The sequence below is a fragment of the Pseudonaja textilis genome, chromosome Z (assembly GCF_049901715.1).
Source record: "Pseudonaja textilis isolate UNSWEBS1 chromosome Z, rPseTex1.2, whole genome shotgun sequence".
Taxonomy (NCBI): Eukaryota; Metazoa; Chordata; class Lepidosauria; order Squamata; family Elapidae; genus Pseudonaja; species Pseudonaja textilis.
In genome coordinates, this window is record NC_142008.1 from 110,818,729 (window position 1) to 110,839,478 (window position 20,750).

At 38.6% G+C, this 20,750-nt stretch overlaps 1 protein-coding gene across 1 annotated transcript; it reads right to left on the bottom strand.

Moving 5' to 3' along the window:
* Positions 1-4,372: 4,372 nt before the first annotated feature.
* Positions 4,373-17,932, bottom strand: LOC148124256 (vomeronasal type-2 receptor 26-like). Its single transcript, XM_087915228.1, has 6 exons — positions 17,602-17,932; positions 16,744-16,921; positions 12,649-13,500; positions 10,725-10,952; positions 7,722-7,848; positions 4,373-5,360 (listed from the first exon to the last, which is right to left on the bottom strand). The coding sequence occupies exons 1-6, from the start codon at positions 17,838-17,840 to the stop codon at positions 4,453-4,455; spliced, it is 2,532 nt and encodes an 843-aa protein (XP_087771354.1). The 5' UTR covers positions 17,841-17,932; the 3' UTR covers positions 4,373-4,452.
* Between the last annotated feature and the right edge of the window lie 2,818 nt (positions 17,933-20,750).

Consider the following 20,750-nt stretch of genomic DNA (forward strand, 5'->3'; position numbering starts at 1 on the left):
ATTATTATTGTCCACAGTTTCGTTGCTATACATGGCTAACTCTAAGCATTTTTTATCCTTTTGATGCCTTTTTGCATTCCGGCTGGCATTGTGGCGTTTTTCTTTCTTGCAGAATCTAGCCAAATGTCCTTTTCTTCCACAATTAAAACATTTTCTAATTGTGTAGGCTGATGAAGATAATTTCTCTTCTTGTGGTTGTTCCCTTCTCAGTTGATCCCTTTCAAGCCTTCTCCTGGCTTCTTCAATTAATCTGCCAGTAATGTCAGTTAATGTGAGGTTATCTTTTGGCAGAACTTCCAGTGAAGTTACATAGTCATCATAGCTCTCATCTAACGAAGACAAAATTATATAAACCTGATGTAGTTCAGTGAAGATAAGCTCTTTTTCATGCAGTTCCTGAAAAATCCTCTTCATAGTGTTTATATGAGTCAACATGTCTCCATTCTTTTGAAGATGTGTTCTGAACAGCTTTCGTGTAAGATTTATATGTGCTCCTACACTGTCTCGAACATAAATCTTCTTTAAATTCTCCCAACACTTAGCAGCTGTTTCTTCTCCGTGAATATGGACAAGCTGCTGGTCACAGAGTGTCAGTCCTATTATACAGAGAGCTTGCTCATTCTTCAGTTTATATTCTTGTATTTTCTGGGCATCGTCTTCATTCTCCGGATCCCAAGCATCTACCTCTGGTGGGTTTTGAATTATACTCCACAAACCTTCTCTGCGTAGAAGTAGGCTGCATTTCATAGACCATGAAACATAGTTTGTTCCATCCAGTTTGGATATTAGAGACAAACTTGGTAAATTGACTTGTGCCATCTTTCTCTGGATATTAAACTATAATTAATAAAGCACAGCTGTCTGTTTACAGTATTGTGTAACTACACTAACTCTCACTTTATATAAGTCTGTTATATCCTGGTTAGTCTGACTGTGCAGCTGGGCCCATAACCAGTGTTAGGGATACACCCTAGCAGAATCTGCACGGCAGTCAGGCAGTCAGGCAAAATATGTGAGATAAACGTTTTTGTAGCTTACCCTCAGTAAAACAGATACACAGTGCTAGTTAAATAGTTTATTCCAGTAAGAGTTATAGCATAGTCAAACAGTCCATATATCATTCACTAGTTCAGTCCATCCAGGGATTATTCAGTTGCAAATTCCAGTGTCGAAAAAGAGAGGTCAGTAAACTTACAAATATCAGTCCAGTAATATATCTCCTCGCAGTAGAGATATGAAGAAGTCAAAAACTCCTCTCTTCCTTCAGCAACTCAGCAGTAGGGAAACACGCAGTTAACAAATCATCAAGCCAGTATAGTCAGGAATCATCAGCAATCAATCAGGTTCTCTTGCTCCCTCTTATGGCGGTTTCACACCGCACCCAAAATTACATGCTTTGCAGTTTAAAGTGACACACACTTAAACTTACTATCATAGTTTACATATATTATTTTACCCAAACCACGTTAGGTAACCTATGTTATTCCTAGCAGTTTTCCTTTTGGGGTTAGGATTGACACTCAAGGAACAGAAAAATCTCATCACCTCTAGGTTGATGACACCTTCTTTGTCCCTGTTAATACAATGACTTACTAAACAAAACAGGTAAGGTCTACCTGTGTCAGACCAATAAAAACCAAGAAAGGCATGTAATACTTCAAGCAGAGTTCTTTATTGTTCCTCAGCAGAATTTTTGACAATTTTGCCAAAGAAAAGCACTTTACTATCTGCATCTACTATAAACTTCAAGAATTATTAGAGAAGAATTACCTTCACCCACTTTGTCTCACATAAAATATCTCAATTGCATGTCCTTTTATTCCTCTAGAATGATTTCACCTTCTCCTGGAAATCTAGCCTACTACATTCCATCACAACCTGGTTTGTTACAATTTCATTCTTCAAATGTCCACTTTACCTGTGGCATCTTGCAGATGGTCAAAATGGTTGCCATGGAAAGACATGTCTGGGAGTCAGGTCCCCCAATCACAGCCACGTTAGTACTTTGGGCATCACATTTATAGTTTGGAATGAACTTGTCCCACGTGGAAAGGAGCTCCAGAGAAGCAAGATAAGTTAAGCTTCCAGTGAAGTAGTCATTATAAATGCTGAAACCCAAGGAGAAATTGTGCAACATCTGTGTATCTTCATTGATCTCCTTTACAGCAAATAGAAAAGCTAAGACATGCTGGTAGGTCTGAGTCAAAAATCTGGAATGAGATTTACCTACACCATTGAATTGTCTCTACTTAAGAGATTTAAGGCTTGCTAAATTCCTATTCACATTAAAATTTTTAGGCATTGTATTTTGTAAGGTTGCTGGGTAATAAGAAATCTGGGCAACTTAGTGATGACACCCAGGCTCATGTTCTCCACAATTTTCATTTGAAAAAATGTATTCCACCATCTGAGGACTTTCCAAATCATTGTCAAAATAGTGCTTTAAAAAGAAATTGGTACAAAAATGTTTACATTTCAATGAAGTGACCTTAAACTTCTGTGTAATAATTAATGTCTGGATGTTTATTTCAAAAAAATCAACTCCATGTTAACTTTAATTTCTATTAAGGGAATATATCTGAAAGGAAATGGGACATGATCTTAGCTATGTATAGAGAGTTCTACAACTGTATATTTTAGTAGGAACTACAGTGTAGTCATTAGTAGCATGGCCTACTAATAGTGTAGAGATAGGATTTAGCTTAATTGAGCACCTTACCTTTGGCAGGTGAGCTTCCCATTACTGCATTTTTAACCAATACCCAAGCATACTACTTAGTTGCAAGTTCAGTTTATTCCATGCACAATATTCAAATACCACCCTGAGATTGTTAGGGATTGTTTTTCTAACTTACATTTTTGACAGTTTTCACTTAACTCTTCATTTCACCATGCCTACTGAAAGATAGGATGTTTTTTCTAAGAGAAAATAATTGTCAGTCTTCCTTTGTTGTACCAGGAATGTGAAATTGACAGTTCTTACATCCATAAAATTATAAAATTAAAATAAAATTACTATGGTAAGACGGGCAAGCCAACAAATTTTATAAATAAATAAATTCTCTTAAAATGAATGGTAAGTTACAGAAAGACAATAATGAGTATGAGAATAATATGGCACAATGAAGGGATTTAAATCCATCTTAATTTCTCCACCCAGTGAATCTTTAGCTGATAACTTGCTTGGGAATACTGTCTAAATTGCTGTATTAACTGTTCATAATTTTAATGGATGAAAATTCTGGCCCATTTAAATTTAAGAATAGTGTGTTGCTATCCTTTTTGATTGAAAATTTGAAAACAAGGAGATTCTCACAACCTTATACATTTAGTACAAGGCACCAATTGCTTACATGAATTCATCAAGGACTTCAGAAAAGGGATGCCTTTCAAAATTGAGAGGATTGGAAAACATGTAGCTCTGCAAATTAATGCCAGCTATGATAACATCTCCTGACTGGTAATATTGATGATTGATTTTCCGAGGGTCACTGATTATGCATCTAGCAACTGGAATGTCACATGTTGTCCAAGGAAGTAGCAGCAATATCAAAAGAATAAACTTCATCATCATGAATACACATCTTCTCCTTAACTTCATGTCACTTGTTCTTTTTCCAATCATCCAACTGCTGTTGTTTTTGCATGGCCAGCAATTTCAACTTCATTAGTATATCCAGGGCACCCAATTATTTCAAAAGCCCAGATTAAGAAGGTTCTTCAATCTTGATTCTCTGTTTTGCTACCAGGTCACTACCAGGAAATCCCTTGTCCTCTAAAGGAATTGTCCAAATAATTAGCATCAATTGGATAATTTTGGGGAATTCAAACACTTACTCATCATCATTATAAATTCTTTCCTATGTAGAAGCAGAAAATAATTCTCTAACCCGTGATTTCAGCAAAGGTTTTCTCTTTTCCTAAAAAGTTTCAAAATAATGTGACTTCCTAAAACAAGAGACCAGTTTAGTGGTACATTCAAGTAGGGTCATAACAAGCAAGATGACACAAATGGTGTTAAGATGAAAGCCCATCTCCTTTGGGGCTTGCTTTGAAATGTCATGTTTGTCATCGATGTGTTTATTTCATTCGAGTTCATTAAGTAACAATCCAGATTTGAACCACCAAGCTTCAGTTCAGAATTTTTCTATACAATCTCTACAATTATTGTGACTCATTGAATTAATGGCTTCAGGGGGCAGGATGGTTCACTTTTTAAAGGTCTCATACTCAGGAAGTTTGCCCATACCATGAGGTAAATCATTCTCTTTATTTCCTATAACCATGATTGAATGAAGCAATATAGAACATAATATATTTTAGTATTAAATTTATGCTCAGCTTTTCTGTTTTGAAAAACATTTGGGTCATTTGTCATTGTAAATCCACTAATCTAACTTCTTTTGACACTAATCTAACTTCTCTTGTGTACAAGGAGATTAATTCCTATAATCACTTTATGCAGATTTTTCTTATGAGTTGTTGCCTGTTATTCAGCTCAGGTTTTATCAAGATGATATAAAGTTTGGGAGAGAAAATGAGAACCAATAATCCAGCACTTGAGCCTAAGATGGAGAAGATCTCCACAGCCACCACATATTTCCCTTTGGTGCTCTGGTAAGCTGGAACAAAAGAGATCCAGACACTGCAAAAGAGCAGCATGCTAAGGGTGATAAATTTGGCTTCATTGAAACTGTCTGGGAGTTTCCTGCCAAGGAAAGCCACTGTAAAGCTGATCTTGGCCAAGAGACCAATGAAACCCAGCATGCAATAAAACAAGGCAGCAGAGCCTTCATTGCACTCTAGGATTATTTCTTGAGATGAAGATTTCATGTCGAGATCTGGGAAGGGAGCAGAGACCACCAGCCACACAGTACAAACAGTAGTTTGAACAAAAGAGCAGGAAAGCACTATAAAAAGTGCCAGTCTTTTTCCCACCCATGACCTCATCTGGGAGCCTGGCCTGGTGGCAATGAAAGCTAAAACCACAGTGAGGGTTTTGGCCACCACACAGGAAACCGCCACAGAGAAAATGACTCCAAAAGCAGTTTGGCGAAGAAGACATGTTGCCCTCTGAGGCTGACCAATGAAAAGCAAAGGACAAAGAAAGGAAAGCAGAAGGGAGACCAGGAGGGTGTAGCTGAGGCCCCGATTGTTGGCCTTGACTATGGGAGTGTCCTTGTGCTGAACAAAGACTATGAGGACCAGAGCTGTGATGGAGGAAAATAAAAGAGCAACAATAGCCAAGGTGATCCCCAAAGGTTCTTGGAAAGATAGAAAGCTGATCTCCTTTGGAATGCACTGATCCTGGGCTTTGGTGGGATATTGATCTTCAGGACACTGGTAACAAGAATCCATGTCTGAAAAAAAATTATCAATATTCCTCATTTAGAAGGTGATATACAGAATTAAGATGAAAATAAGACTCCATCCATAATGTGAGTTCTAAAAAGAAGAGCATGATTCTCAAGCAATTGTGTTTTCATTAGCTATTATGCAGGACTTAACATCAATTTGTTTGTTGTTCATACATTCAGTTTATATAAGGGGTGTCAAACTGGAAGGCCAGATCAGCATTGTAGTTCTCCTCTGCAGGCCAGCTGGGAGAGGAGAGATTGGATAGGCACCTCCTGCAGCAACCCACCAGCCAAAATGGGGCAAGGCCCCCCTGCATGCTGTCCCCCGTGCCCCATTTTCAGCCTGGATGGCCTACTGAAGCACTATGCCAGCAAAAATGGGGCATGGGGGGGGGGAGACAGGATGGATGCTCTGGTAGCACCTTGTCACCCAGCTCATACATTTTATACATTTCCAGTTCTGTTCTCCTGTGCAAAAGACACAGCCGTTCAGCTGAGACTCGGGAGGTAAACAATAGATGGGAGAAGGGCCAGTCAGAGGTGGTATTTGCTGCTTCTCCAAACTACTCAAAATTTCCATATACTGGTTCTCCAGACTGGGTCAGAACCTCCTGAATACCACCTCTGGCTCACAGGCCTTGAGTTTGACACCCCTGGCTTATATGCTCCTTTCCTACAGAAACTCTAGGGAACACATCTACATCTAACCTTCTGTTGTCATGTTTTCACTACAACAAGAATCTGTTGAGATGAATTGGGGACAGAATGACAGGCCAAAGTGGGTATGATGTTTTGCAAGCAGAGGGAGACTGAAACCTGAATATCCCTCTTAGCCCATCATTGCAGTAGCTGGTCATGTTTAATTTTTTCAGTTACCATTGCTCAGGAAGTTTGAAACATTTGGAAAAAGTTCAGCATTTATTCCTTAGAGACGTGAATCTATTTCCATAAGAATACTGATCCTAGGTGGAAGCTGAGGATGCCAAACACATTTCCATTTATTTTTTTCAAACCAGCAGAAACACTTGATACGTATTTTGTTTCAAATAATGAACTCCTTTCTTTCTATTTCTTGATTTAGAGAAAAGGATAATAATCCTTCCAATTTCCCTATGTGTAAAAGGTAGCATGGTGAGCAGGAAGGATTTAATGTATAAATATGGATTTATATGGAAAGAAGAAAGGATATGAAAATTTTAAATGGAAAAGATGAAGGATTTTACACCTAAATATGAAATCAAACTTTACTAGAAAATCATAGATTTGTTTTCATTATAATGTCCATATTTGAGTGTGTAGATTGTGCCCTTGTACAAGAAAAAAGGTCAAATTATTTCCCATAATATTGGAAATATGGATCCTTGTTTTCAGATCTCTCTTTCAGATCTGGATAGGCGATAGAATCAAGCCTCAATCTGAAAAGGCACTCAAAGGGATGAAGTAATTTATGAAAGTCACAATGTACTGTTGCAACAGAAACTATACTTCTATAACTGACTGGCCAATGCACTGGATCCTCAAGATTCCATTGGCAACTACACAAAGGAAAGGACCGATTTCTATTCAATCTGATTTTAATGTTTTTAATTACACATTACAGATTACTAGAGTTTGAAAGGACCTTGAAGGTCATCTAGTCCAGCCCCCACTCAAGCAGACACTACACCATTTTTGATAGATAGCAGTCCAGGCTCTTCTTGAAAGCGGTCAGTGATGAAGCTCCCACAACTTCTGAAGGTAACTTCTGTTCCATTGGTTGATTGCTCTCACTGTCAGAAAATTTCTCCTTATTACTAGGTTGAATCTCTCCTTGATAAGTTTCCATCCATTATTCCTTGTCTGGCCTTCAAGTACTTTGGAAAATAGCTTGACCCCCTCCTCTCTGTGGCAGCCTCTCAGACATTGGAACACTGCTATCATGTCTCCCCTGGGCCCACTCTTCACTAGACTAGCCATACTCAGTTTCTGCAACTGTTCATTGTATGTTCTAGTACCCTAATCATCTTGATTGCTCTTCTCTGCACACTTTCTAGAGTTTCAACATCTTTTTAAATTGCTTGTCTGCTAAGATTGCAAGATCTCTCTCACAGTTACTGCTATTAAATCTGGTTTCACCCAGTCTATATGTGTACTTTTGGTTTTTCTTGTCTAAGTGTAAGACTTGACTTTTCTCTATATTGAATTTTATTTTGTTAGATAGGATCCAGTGTTCAAGTCTGTTAAGGTCCATTTGGATCTTGACTCTATCATCTAACATGTTGGCTATTCCTGCCAATTTAGTATCCTCCACAAATGAAATGATATGAATGCGAAGATTTATAAACACCATCACCAGCTTCCAAATTCAATCCATGATAGCCTTACCCATCTGGTATGAAACTTTTCCTCTTGGGCATGGAAGACAATCATAACAACAAAATGGCTTCCCTTCCTTCTTGCTCTTGCTATGACCTTTATGGCAGGGTTCATTACACAAAGACAGAGGCTGAGCCTAGGCACAAAAAGAAGCAGACAAAACAGAAGGCTTAAATGTTGAATTGGAATAGCCACATAATATTGGTTCTTATTAGAATATATATATATAATATATAGATATATATATATATAATATTAGAATATATATATATATATATATATATATATGTTTTCTGAGGTTCTCGCGGGTATTTGTATGTGGATCTTTGGTTGTTCGGGTTTTCTCCCGTGTAAGATTCGAAGTATCTAGGCAACGTTTCGATGAAGTCTCATTCATCATCTTCAGGCTTCTGTCTCCGGCTCTGTGCTTCTCAGAGTAATGGAGATTGCAGCTGCTTCCTCCTTTTAACTGCCAGTGGGGGTGGGACTTGATTGGGTGGGGGCTTGGCTGTGTTCTGATTGGGTGGGGGTGTGTTCTCATTGGTAGGGGGTTTGGCTGTGTTCTGATTGGTTGGGGGGTAGCCGTGTTCTGATTGGTTGGAGACGTGTTCTGTTCAGGTGGGGGCTTGGTTGTGCTCAGGTTAGTCTTAGTTGCTGGGGGATTTGAGCTGGTGAGCTGTGATCTTGCTGTTTGGCTTCGAGTTCGTGGTCGTGCTGCATCTTCATAGTGGGTGTCGGTTTGCTTCATGTATGGCTCGGAGGGGTTTGAGGTGGGTAGTGATGGGGTTTGAGGTGGGTAGGACATGAAATTGATTTTAAAAATACCAGAACCATCGCCAAATCCGAACACTTCAACAGCAGAATAATCAGAGAAGCCATAGAGATAGAAAAACGCCCACACAGCATGAACAAACGAGATGACACCTCCCGCCTTCCAGCCATTTGGAAACCCGCCCTCATGAACAGACGAGTACCTAACATGAAGAAGGACACCAGACCCACACCATGAGAGCCACACAAGATGCCACCACCACACTTCCATGTAGAAAACAGACTCACACCCACTCAGAAGATGAGACACGACCATGGACCAGAAGCTGCACTGCAGCTGCATCACTACCCACCTCAAACCCCTCCGAGCCATACATGAAGCAAACCGACATCCACTATGAAGATGCAGCACGACCACGAACTCGAAGCCAAACAGCAAGATCACAGCTCACCAGCTCAAATCCCCCAGCAACTAAGACTAACCTGAGCACAACCAAGCCCCCACCTGAACAGAACACGCCTCCAACCAATCAGAATACAGCTAACCCCCAACCAATCAGAACACAGCCAAACCCCTACCAATGAGAACACACCCCACCCAATCAGAACACAGCCAAGCCCCCACCCAATCAAGTCCCACCCCCACTGGCAGTTAAAGGAGGAAGCAGCTGCAATCTCCATTACTCTCAGAAGCACAGAGCCGGAGACAGAAGCCTGAAGATGATGAATGAGACTTCATCGAAACGTTGCCTAGATACTTGAATCTTACGGGAGAAAACCCGAACAACCAAAGATCATATATATATATATATATATATATATATATATATATATATATATATATATATATATATATATATATATATATATATATATATATATATATATAGTATTCAGCTTTGTTCAGGTATTTTCCTAGTTGTGCTTTTAAATACCATACATATATACATATATAGATATATACATACATATAGACACACATACATATACACACATACATATATACACATATACACACATATATTTATATGTATGGTATTCAGCTTTGTTCGGGTATTTCCCCACGTCATTATAGTTGTGCTTTTAAAGTTGTAGCAACGTTTCATCAGAATCTCATCTGCCACGATCAGGCTTCTGTACAGTGTTTTTCTGTGAGTCAGACTTTCACAGCTGTTTCTGTTTTAAATTTGGTGCTAGCCATCTGCTGTGCCAGAATGTTTTTTTCTTCATCCTGATTGGTTGGGAGTCTTGGTCTGTGTTTATTGGTCTTGTAGTTTGCTGTGTTCTGCTTGATTGGTGTTTCTAATATCTTCTGTCTGTTTTGTAACATTTTTTGATCTTGATTGGCTGGCAACATTATATTCCCTGTATTGGAGGCTTTTAGTGTGGCTTGGCTCCAAGTAAATGGATGGCTATCATTTATTAGGAAACTAGGTTTCATCTGTTGCCTGTTTGGGGTGTGTTTGAGCTGGAGATATCAGGGGGAGTCTGTTTGTGCCCAGGTGTTTGCCTGACTTGTGATGTGGATATTTTTTTGTTTGAGAGTGCAGGCTTCCAGGTAATTGACAGTCTGGTGGAGTCATCTCTTCTATTCATGCTTTCAGGTCTTTTTTCAATCTCTATGGCTTCTCTGATAATTCTGTAGCTGGGGTTTTCAATAGTGGCTAGGGTTTTGCTGCCGTTGAAGTCAATGCTATAACCTGTGGCTGTCATGTGTTAGACTAGTGAGGACGTGTATTCCAGCTTTTTTAACTGCATTTTTGTGTTTATCCAGGTGCGTACGTATTCTTCTATTGGTCTGCCCATTGGTCCATGAAAGCCACAGGTCATAGCATTGACTTCAATGGCACCCAAACCCTAGCCAATACACAAGCCTGAAGATTGCAGATGAGATTCTGCTGAAATGTCACTACAACTTTAAAAGCACAACTATAATGACGTGCAAAAATACCTGAACAAAGTTGAATACCATACATATAAATACCCACGAAAACTTAAGAAAACACCCCCCCACACACACACACATATATATTCGTAGATTTTCATGGATACAGGTATGCAGGTTTTGGTGTGTTTGGATTTTTTCCCATATAAGATTGAGAGTATCTTGGTGATGTTTTGAAACAATCTATAACAACTTAGAAGGAAATTCAACTAATTGCCTTAATATGACCATACAGCTATTTTCATTCCCTGCATCCTGGACCAAAGAAATGGACCTGAACTTTATATGGAAAATACCTGATTAAATTTCCTTGGCCACTTAATGTCATCAACATAAACCCTGAATGCTTGTTTTTTGGGAGCTCCAAAATCAAATTTTCCCACTTTGACTTGATGAAGGCTTAGATTTGGGGATGTGACCCAGTTGATAATATCAAATCCTGCTTCCAAGTTCCCATTCTGATCAAAGGAAATAATTTCCCCAACACTGTTGTTAAATGAGACTTTTCGTAGATAGTGGTGGAACTAATTTCATAGAGGGACAAAAGGTATGAGCAATATTGTTACACCAAAACCATTCAAATTCTGTAATAGGTTACAAGGTATGGATATTTGAGAAGTCAAAATTAGCAATATCTATGCAAACTAATCACAATTCAAAACCACATTTGGCCAGGTCTGCCAATAATAATGTACTTATTATATGATGAAAAATATAAGCAGAATAGAGTCAAACAATGAACATCCTCAGCTATAACTATGCAGCCTATACCACTGAACACAAAAATAAAAATTGTTTAAAAGGAAGAAATAATAAAAGAAATCAAGCAATCTCAGGCACCAAGACAATTACCTATTCCAGTGACCAACTTGAGTGGAAAGAAATGAATAAAGAAGTAAAACAATAGAGTAGAATAGAATAAAATAGAATGGAATGGAATGGAATGGAGTGGAGTGGAGTGGAGTGGAGTGGAATAGAATAGAATAGAATAGAATAGAATAGAATAGAATAGAATAGAATAGAATAGAATAGAATAGAATAGAATTCTTTACTGGCCAAGTGTGATTGGACACATAAGGAATTTGCCTTTGGTGCATATGTTCTCTGTGTACATAAAGAAAAAATAAAATACATTCAACAAGAATCATAAGATACAACTCTTAGTGATAGTCATAAGTTACTAATAAGCAATCAAATCATACTAGGAAACAAATAAAACAATATAAATTGCAAAGATACAAGAAACACAGTTATAGTTATAAGTTGGAAGAGATAGGGAATAGGAAGGATGAGAAGAAGAATAGTAATACAGTCTTACTAAATAGTTTGACTGTTTTATGGGAATTAGTTGTTTAGCAGAGTGATCGCTTTCAGGAAAAAAATGTCCTTGTGTCTAGTTATTCTAGTATGCAGTGCAGTATTCTGGTGTGCAATGCAGTCCAGAAGAAAACAATATTCTGCCTTTGGAGTTTCCAGATGATAGGAGAACCCCTGTTTTCTTTTCTCTCACTTGGGAGTCCCTTTAACCCAGTTAGCCTTCCCATAAAACTTAACTCATTTCCTATGGCCTTTCCTCTAAGCTATGCCTCTGAACTGGTTATGTAGACAGTTATCTAATAACATTATTACATAGCCAAGATTGGAAGCTGAAGAACGTTTATGAAAGCTAGAATCTGTCCTTATCAAAAATGAGTACAGTATAATTAAAGACATGTAATAAAAGCCTAGGACCTTTAACCAACTACATCCTGCCAGGGTGTAGGACATTTATTTAGTGGAAATATACTATAGGCGTAAGGAAATCTTATCACTGTTTAACTGCATCCTAAGAGGTTGAGAATCTACAAGTTATATGCTCCTATATATGCCTAGAAAGGTAAAAGGGAACAATTTGAGATTAACAAGCTCACAAACTGGAGAGTACATCCATTATCATTATCCATTATCAATCTTTAAATAAATTTCTCCCAATAGTCTTTTTGCAGTGACTAGGTCATAAAATGCTAAAGATTGCCATGGATTTCAATTGTTCACAACAAAGTCAAACTCCTTAAACCGACCATTTTTTTAAATAAAAACCATGAAGAGCAAATTAGCAATGCAGAAAACTGTCTATGCCAGTTTTAAAATTAAAAAAACTCTAAACTTAATTGGGAATCAGCTTTGGTAGAGAATGATGATAGGGAAACATTTCTTGTGTTTAGGTATTCACCCCATTACCTGCCACAGCAGTAGAGTCTTTTGTCCTTCCTCTGACATAAAAATTCTGTGTTTGAACTTTAATGAAGTCATAGACTGCAAAGTGTAGGCGACAGCATAAACCGCATTGTAAACACTGTAGCTATGGGGAATTATGCTCATGTCAAAGACAGACCTAGGAAGGGCCTCTAGTTTTTCCTCCCCACTGCAGTGATTCCAAGTGCTCTCCTCTTCCAAAGAAGTAGGGAAGGAGCAATCAAATGCCTGTTTCCAAAAGTCTTTAATAAATCCATCTCTGGTCTCCACATTAGGGTTTCTCATCCAAAGAAAATTTTGGAAACCTACCACCTCCTTTGATTGAGTTGCAAAGGCTAGGGTTCCGTGAAGGACATCTAAATCCCAAGATCGTTGAAAGGAAACTGAAGTAAAGTCCATCTGTGCAGTCATTATCCAGACTTTGCCTCTCTTCATTGGTATGCCTTCAATTTCCGAAATTCTGGGAAACATCCTCAAAAAGATTACAATGTGAAATTCACCATGTATGAACACAACACTGGCCATGCTATTAATTATCAGTCGGTATACAAGCACCCAGGATTCTATCAGATCATAGATGCCAGTTTTCAAATACAATAGTGGAAATTGTTCTATAAAATCAAAGCAGATGCCTCCCTGAGAAAACATGGGAAGTTCGTTCTGTACAAAGTTGAGACTATTGTCATCTTCCATAAAAATGACACCAATCCAGGTCCACTTGAAAAACAAAAGCAGCTGAAGTATCCCAACATATTGTTGGTTTCTACTAGGGAACATCCATTGCAAAAAGGCTTGCTGGGCTGGGTCATTAATCAAAGGAGAAGAACCATATCCAAGCTATAAAGAAAAAAACAACAACTAAGTAAGTAGGATGAATTAGGAAACATACAAAAAACATAAGTTCTTTTACAATTTTTTATAAAAACTCAAATATTAACTCCCTGCTCTCCCAGCCCCCCAACCTTGGAAACCAATGTCAAGCTCCACTCTAATGTTCTTAATAATTTTTCCATCCTTGTTCCACCCAAATCATCACTCAGATTTTATCATGAAGTTTAATATTTTTCAAAACAATCTTCCAAGGAATGAGAAGAGACATGATTTTACCGAAGAAGGAATGTAATTGCAAATGGCAATCTTGTGGATTCTGAGTATATTCTTTGAAAGAAACACAAGTACATCCCTGTTTTCAAGTGAATGGTGCTTAACTATTATATTGTAAAATATATAGACCACATGAATGAAGATTACTAACAAGGTTTGGAGAATGTTGTCTGGAACGATGGCAGTTTTGAAGCATCTTCTATCCAATCTTCCAGTTATGTTTCTATGATTTTGCCTCTTTTTAAAATATCTTTCAGAACAGCTAAAGGAAGAATTCATGATGCTAGTAAATCATAATTACAGGTACTCCTCAACTTACAACCACAATTGAACTCAATATTTTTGTTGCTAAATGAGACACTTGTTAAATGGGGTTTGCCCCATTTTACAGCCTTTCTTGCCACAATTGTTAAGTGAATCACGGCACTTGTTAAATTAGTAACCTGGTTGTTAAGTGAATCTGGATCAGTGGTGGGATTCCAATTTTTTTACTACCGGTTCTGTGGGCGTGGCTTAGTGGACATTGCAGGGGAAGGATACTGTAAAATCTTCAGTCAGAGGTAGTATTTGCCGGTTCTCTGAACTACTCAAAATTTCTGCTACTGGTTCTCCAGAACTGGTCAGAACCTGCTGAATACCCTCCTCTGATCTGGATTCCTCGTGGACTTTTGCCTGTCAGAAGGCCACAAAATGTTGATCACATGACCTTGGGATACTGCAACCATAACAAATGTGAATATCTGAATTTTGATCACATGACCATGGGATGCTGTAATGTTGCAAAAACTGGTCATAAATGACTTTTTTCAGTATGTGTAACTTTAAACAGTTACTAAATGAACTGTTGTAAGTCAAGGACCATCTGTATGGATGTATTGTGGCTCTGTATTTATGTGCCCTTGCCTACATAGCTTATATTCTTGGCCAGGGTTTGTAGGTTGGTAGCATAGAAGTTCTGCATCTTTTCAAAAATTTGCCTTGCCTAATCCAACGAGTAGAAAACGTATCTGCTCAACACATATCCCTTAAGATATTCTTTCTCATGTAGAAATATATTTAAAAATGCTGGCTTCATAAGGCAGCAGGCAGTAGCTGATATTAGTTTCATTTTGTTACCAATGGAGCAGAGGTGATATTCAGTAGGTTCCGACAGTTCTGGAGGACCAATAGCAGAAATTTTGAGTAGTTTGGAGAACTGGCAAATACCAGTTTGGTATTGGATTGGCCCTGTCCCCATCTGTTCTCTGCCTTCCAAGTCCCAGCTGATCGGCTGGGTCTTCTTTGGTTGCTCTGCACAGGAGAAGGGAGCAGGTTAGTGGGGTGGGGAGGAAAAGGGATTTTGCAGTATCCTTTTCCTTCAATGCCCACCAAGCCACGCCCGCAGAACTGGTAGTAAATTTTTTTGAATCCCACCACTGCAATGGAGGATCTGGAGATTAGCTCCAGCTTCTATTAAATTTACTTCAGTTTATTACAGTCATAGAACAGAGACCAGAACAAAAAAAAACACTCAGTAAATATACAATTAAAAATTCTAATATAAAATAATAAATAACAGCTAAAATATATAATAAAATCCAGTCTGTCAATTATACATGGTCTAACTATACTAAAATTAAAATCCATAAACTGTGTGGCCCGTTGTTAGTTGAATACTAAAATGGAAAGGAATAAGCAGTGCAAAGGGTTTGCCACATTTGTTGTATAAAATAACTATGGTGGATTAGACACGTGTTACCTATGAATCCCCAGTGCTAGTTTTTAATGCTTATCTTCTGAAGTTATTTACTTATTTAATTAATACGCCACTCATCTCACTATTGTAAGACTTTGGGCAACGGACAATAATGGTGTAGACAATTAAATTTTGAAATATTAAAACATTAAGCATTGCAAAAACATTAATTACCAATTAAAACAATATTAACAGCAAAAAAAAAAAAAGGTGATGTGGGATCTTTATTTAATCTTCTTCTTCTTGTGCCATATCCATCATTGGAATATTGACAATCAGGTTGGCAATCTAATCTACTAGTCACCTCTAAAATGGGATGCCACCATCAGGGGCCCAAGTCAGTTGGCAAAGCCAGTTTTTCAGGCTCTGTTTTTCAGAACCAAGAGGGTGGGAACATATCTCACCTCAGATAATATGTCTTTCCAGAATGCAGAAGCCGCAACAGAAAAGGATCTTATTTTGGGTCCAACCAGCTGCAATTATGGAATCTATTGATCTGATTCATACTGATATCACATTTTAGGTGCTAGTATTTTTTATACATTCTGTTCCAAATTATCCATTAATCTGTAATGTTTATACATGGTTATCCAAATAACAAACTTCATCAAATTTATGGATTTATAGATAGCATTTACCACTTATTAGGTTAGCTAAAATATTTAAAAATATGTCTAGCAAATGTTGTAACCAAAAAACAGGCACATATTATCATATGTGGTGGACTCATGTAAAAGCAAAAAAAAAAAAAAACATCAGGCAAAAATACATAGGTGGATAGAAAAGACGATAGGGAAACATATAGATTTTAAACCTGAACTATTTTTATTAGGCACAATACCAGAAAAACTTGATAGGCAAAGTATATATTTAATATTGCATGTCTTAACAGCAGTGAGGATTATTTTTGCACAATGTTGGAAAAATGATGAAACACTGTGAGATGAAGAGATAATTAGGAAAATACTAGATTGTGCAGAAATGGATAGACTTACATTGAAAATTAAACAGAAAAAAAGACACAGAATATTGACAAACATGGAACTTATTTTACCAGTAGTTGAAAAAAGGGATGGAGATTAAGAATGTAACATGTATTATTAAGAAAATTAAATATACAGATAACATGATGTTTATTAAACTGTAATGTAAACAATAGAAAATTAAAAACAAACTTCATCAGGGCTGAAGGGACACACTTTTATTTTATTCAGGCACTAAGCACCATGTCAACATCTTACCTGTGGTACCTTGTAGAAGCTCAGAAGGGTTGCCATAAAGACATTCACATTTGAGTCAGGTCCCCCAATGACTGTGATAGTGTCATCTTTACTATCACACTTGTAGTTAGGGAAGAAGTTACTCCATGTGGAGAGAAGTTCCAGTGAGGCGAGGTAAATCCAACTGGCACTAAATTGGCTGTTATAGATGTGGATGCCCAGGGAGATATTGGGTAATATCTGAGGATTTCCATTTATCTCAATGACAGCAAATGCAAAAGCCAAGATATGTTGATAAATCTGAGTCACAAATCTGCAGTTTGATTTACATGCTGAATGAGTGCAGTTGATAGGAGCCAAAAGGAGTCTTGCTAAATTTCCATCCAAGGCAAATATCCAAGGTCATACAATCAGAGATATCTTAAAATATCTCTTTGTTTATGAAACTAGCTCATATTCATGGGAAGGATTGCCAAAATTGATGGTAAACTTCCACATGACATATGCAGCTGATATTTGATGGACAAATGAAGAGTACGATCTTACGTATTTCTTTTAAGAAAGCTGTTAAATAGCCAACATGTTGAATCTAGGAAACATAAGATTTTGATGTGGGACATATCTGGCACTTAGTATTGTGACACATTATGTGGAGTGGATGGGGGCTGAATACTGCAACAGGACTGTTCATCTACAGTCATGAAAATAGCAGCTAAATAGACTACTAGTATGAATAATGTAAATAATCCTAGCACTTATGTTAGCTTATGTTCCCAATCTTCCTCTCTTGGTGGAATTACCTGCTTAAAATAAAAATAAACATTTATTGTAAGAAAACACCTTGTGGAAAATGTACAATTAACAAGAACCTTGGCTTACCCAATCTCATCCAGGAGGTTGTAAGATGGATGTTGATTGAAAGTCACAGGGTCGGAAAATATGTAGGCTTGAGAAATAATGCCAGCAATAATGAGGTCCCCTGGCTGATAATACTGGTGGCGTATTGACAGAGGGTAACAGATCTTACATGTACCATGTGGAACATTGGACACAGTCCCAGAGAGTAGCAGAAATATCAGGTAGAATGGCATCGGGTAGAAACAGCTTCTTCTGGACATCAGTTCTGGTCTAAAGTGTCTTTGAGGACACCTGGCTTCCTGACTTTAGTACCCTGTAACATTATTTTTGCACTAGGAATGATCAGATGAAGTTCCCCAACCAGTCTGTGTTGGGTATCTTTCTTGAATCACAAAACATCAATTTGTGGCATTCTTTTATCTTCGTTCTTTTGTATCAAGTTGTATTGATTGTCTTTTGGGAAGTGAAGTAGAAGTTACCCTTGTCATGTTGATACTGGAGAGATGATTGCCCTTGCAAAATTGCAAGTTCTTTGTGGTATCGTGAAAGAAAACAACTTAATTGCACATTTCTCATGAATGAGTTATCAAGAGACAAATTCTCTCTCCCCTTCCCTTTTATTCTCCCTCCTACTGTCTCCAAGGTCCATGGGGCTCCAAAAGTTCAAGGTGGCACCTCATCCATTTTTGTGCTTGTTTTGTCTACACAAACACATAAAAGAAGATATAGGCATTCAATTGACACTATCTCAATTTTTTTTTTTTATTTAGGGACAAGGAAAAATAGTATAAACTAAGGTTTGAATTTTTACTGAGATGAAAATCAGTCAAAATCTTTCATCTTCAGCTTCAAGTGTTAGTAATGCTTCCCTCTTTTAAAGCTGAAATGTGTGCAATAACTTGGGATTATGACCAATGAAAAGCAAAGGGCAGAGAAACAAAAGTAGAAGGGAGACCAGTAGGGCATAGCTGAGGCCTTGACCAACGTGATCCCCAAAGGCTCTTGGAAGGATAAGAAGCTGATCTCTTTTGGAATGCAGCGATCCTGGGCTTTGCTGGGATAGTGATCCTGTGGACATTGGTAACAAGAATCCATATCTGAAAAAGAAAAAGCCACAGATCTTTATTCAGAAGTTGGTGTATAGAATTAAAATGAAAATAAGAAGTCAGTACACAAAGTGAGTTATAAAGACAAGTGCATTGTTGTATATAGACATTTGCATACTTGTAATACTACATTCCGATTGGACAATCACTACCACCTAGGGATTGGTGGTTAACAGATTATGATTGGCCGCCCAAATGGCGGGAGGTTTAAAGTAATGCTATTGGTTGTGAGCCGCGAGCTCGAGAGGCTGCCGTGGCTCGAATTTAGTTGAAGTTACTGACAGTTAAATAAAGAGCTGAACTTAACTCCGGTCTCAAGTCTATCTTGTTCTGGTGATAGAACACTGGCGACGAGGATGGGATTGAGAGGACAAAGACCGTAAGCATGTGATGAAGAGAGCCAAGAAGTCAAAGAGATGGCCGGAAACAATTCACCACCCACACCATTCAACCCAGCCAAAGAGGGCTGGGAATCATATATCGACAGGTTTGCTGCACATGCCTCCAAAGTTTCCATTCCATCCAGAGTGACATACTTCACGCCAGACACCCCCTCCTGCTGACCTGCACTGCATCCTGGGACATTTTTCCCCCTTATCTCAGATGGTCAACGCTTCCTCAGCCATGGTCCTACATCTCCAGCAATGCCTCTTTCCGGTCAACACCTTTTGAACAACCCCTCGAGCTACACTCCTCATATCCCATCCTACTGCAACCACCTACTATTGTTCAGGTCGACGCCTCCATGATTCCACATGCCGCAACACCTACAGCTCTTGGACAATCCTCAGACCTCATCATCATCACAGACAATTTGTGAATCAGCCTGGACACTCATATTCAGAACCCCCTTTGCTGCATAGGATTAAAAGATCACAAAAACCCACCAAACCAGATGACTGTACCCCTGCTTGACCAAAACCACACAAGCAGGCTTCACCGACTGACTCTCATTTACCATACCCAGCAACCACAGAGATGCCTTTCTACTGGGAAAACTTGCCAGAATAATGGGACTATGTATCAGTTATGCAAAATGAACTCAAAAACTATTTGCTATGACCCCAAGGCAGCTGTTCACCTCAATGTTACTTTGTGGGCCAGACTTCCAAAAGCCTCTGTGCAGAGCCGATCCTGAAGGGAGGAAAACTTTACTACCTAAATCACACCACTGTGCTTAAGGATGGTACTGACCCAATTGTCTTGACTTTTGATGTTTGCATTGCTTGTTCCAAACCAGGGGATATCCTTGTGGGTCAGATGATTGAAAACCAAATATGCTCATGATCATAAGTATTTGTGTCCCACGCCCATCAATTGGGCCGTAGGAAAACCTAATCATTGGATCCCTTGCGGGGGCTCCATTGAATGCTCGGGTTGGTCTTGTGTCTGTGATTACACTGGGGAGGTACTCAGGCTGCAATCATCTGTCACATTTAAACGCAGTATCAGGTCACCAAGGACAACAAGGTAGAGATCACTATCTCCAGACAACACCCCGCCATGGATACCTATGGTATAGGGATCGATGGCATAAGACGAGACCCAAACACCTACATTACTATAAAAACAGAAGTGATATATGAGGGTAAGGGAAACATCATTAGGCTGGTCGGTGTATAATAATTTAAGAAAGTTAGATAAAGCCCCTGATACCAGCAAAATAGCAAAAAAACTATTCATGGACATGGCAGAAAAAATTGCAAAACAACTTGCAATAACCAATTGCTTTGTCTGCAGGGGAACCACCACAGGAGAACAGTGGCCATGGCAAGCCTTAGAAGCCTCGCCATCACTGTTCAACAACATGTCTTCTATAGGAAACACAACAGCCAGAACTGCCCCCGACCCCCTTATCTGGACAATTACTACCAATCTAATTGGTAGAAACTGCTTCTCCCGAAATGGGTCCATTCCGGTAGGACATCTCCTTTGTTTAGGTACGTGGGACATCTCCTACCGGAATTGGACAGCACCTGATAATGCTACTACCACACCCACAAAATTCAACACAACCCTCCTCCCTTATCTCAGGGACACTTCATCCTCCCAGAACTGGACTGC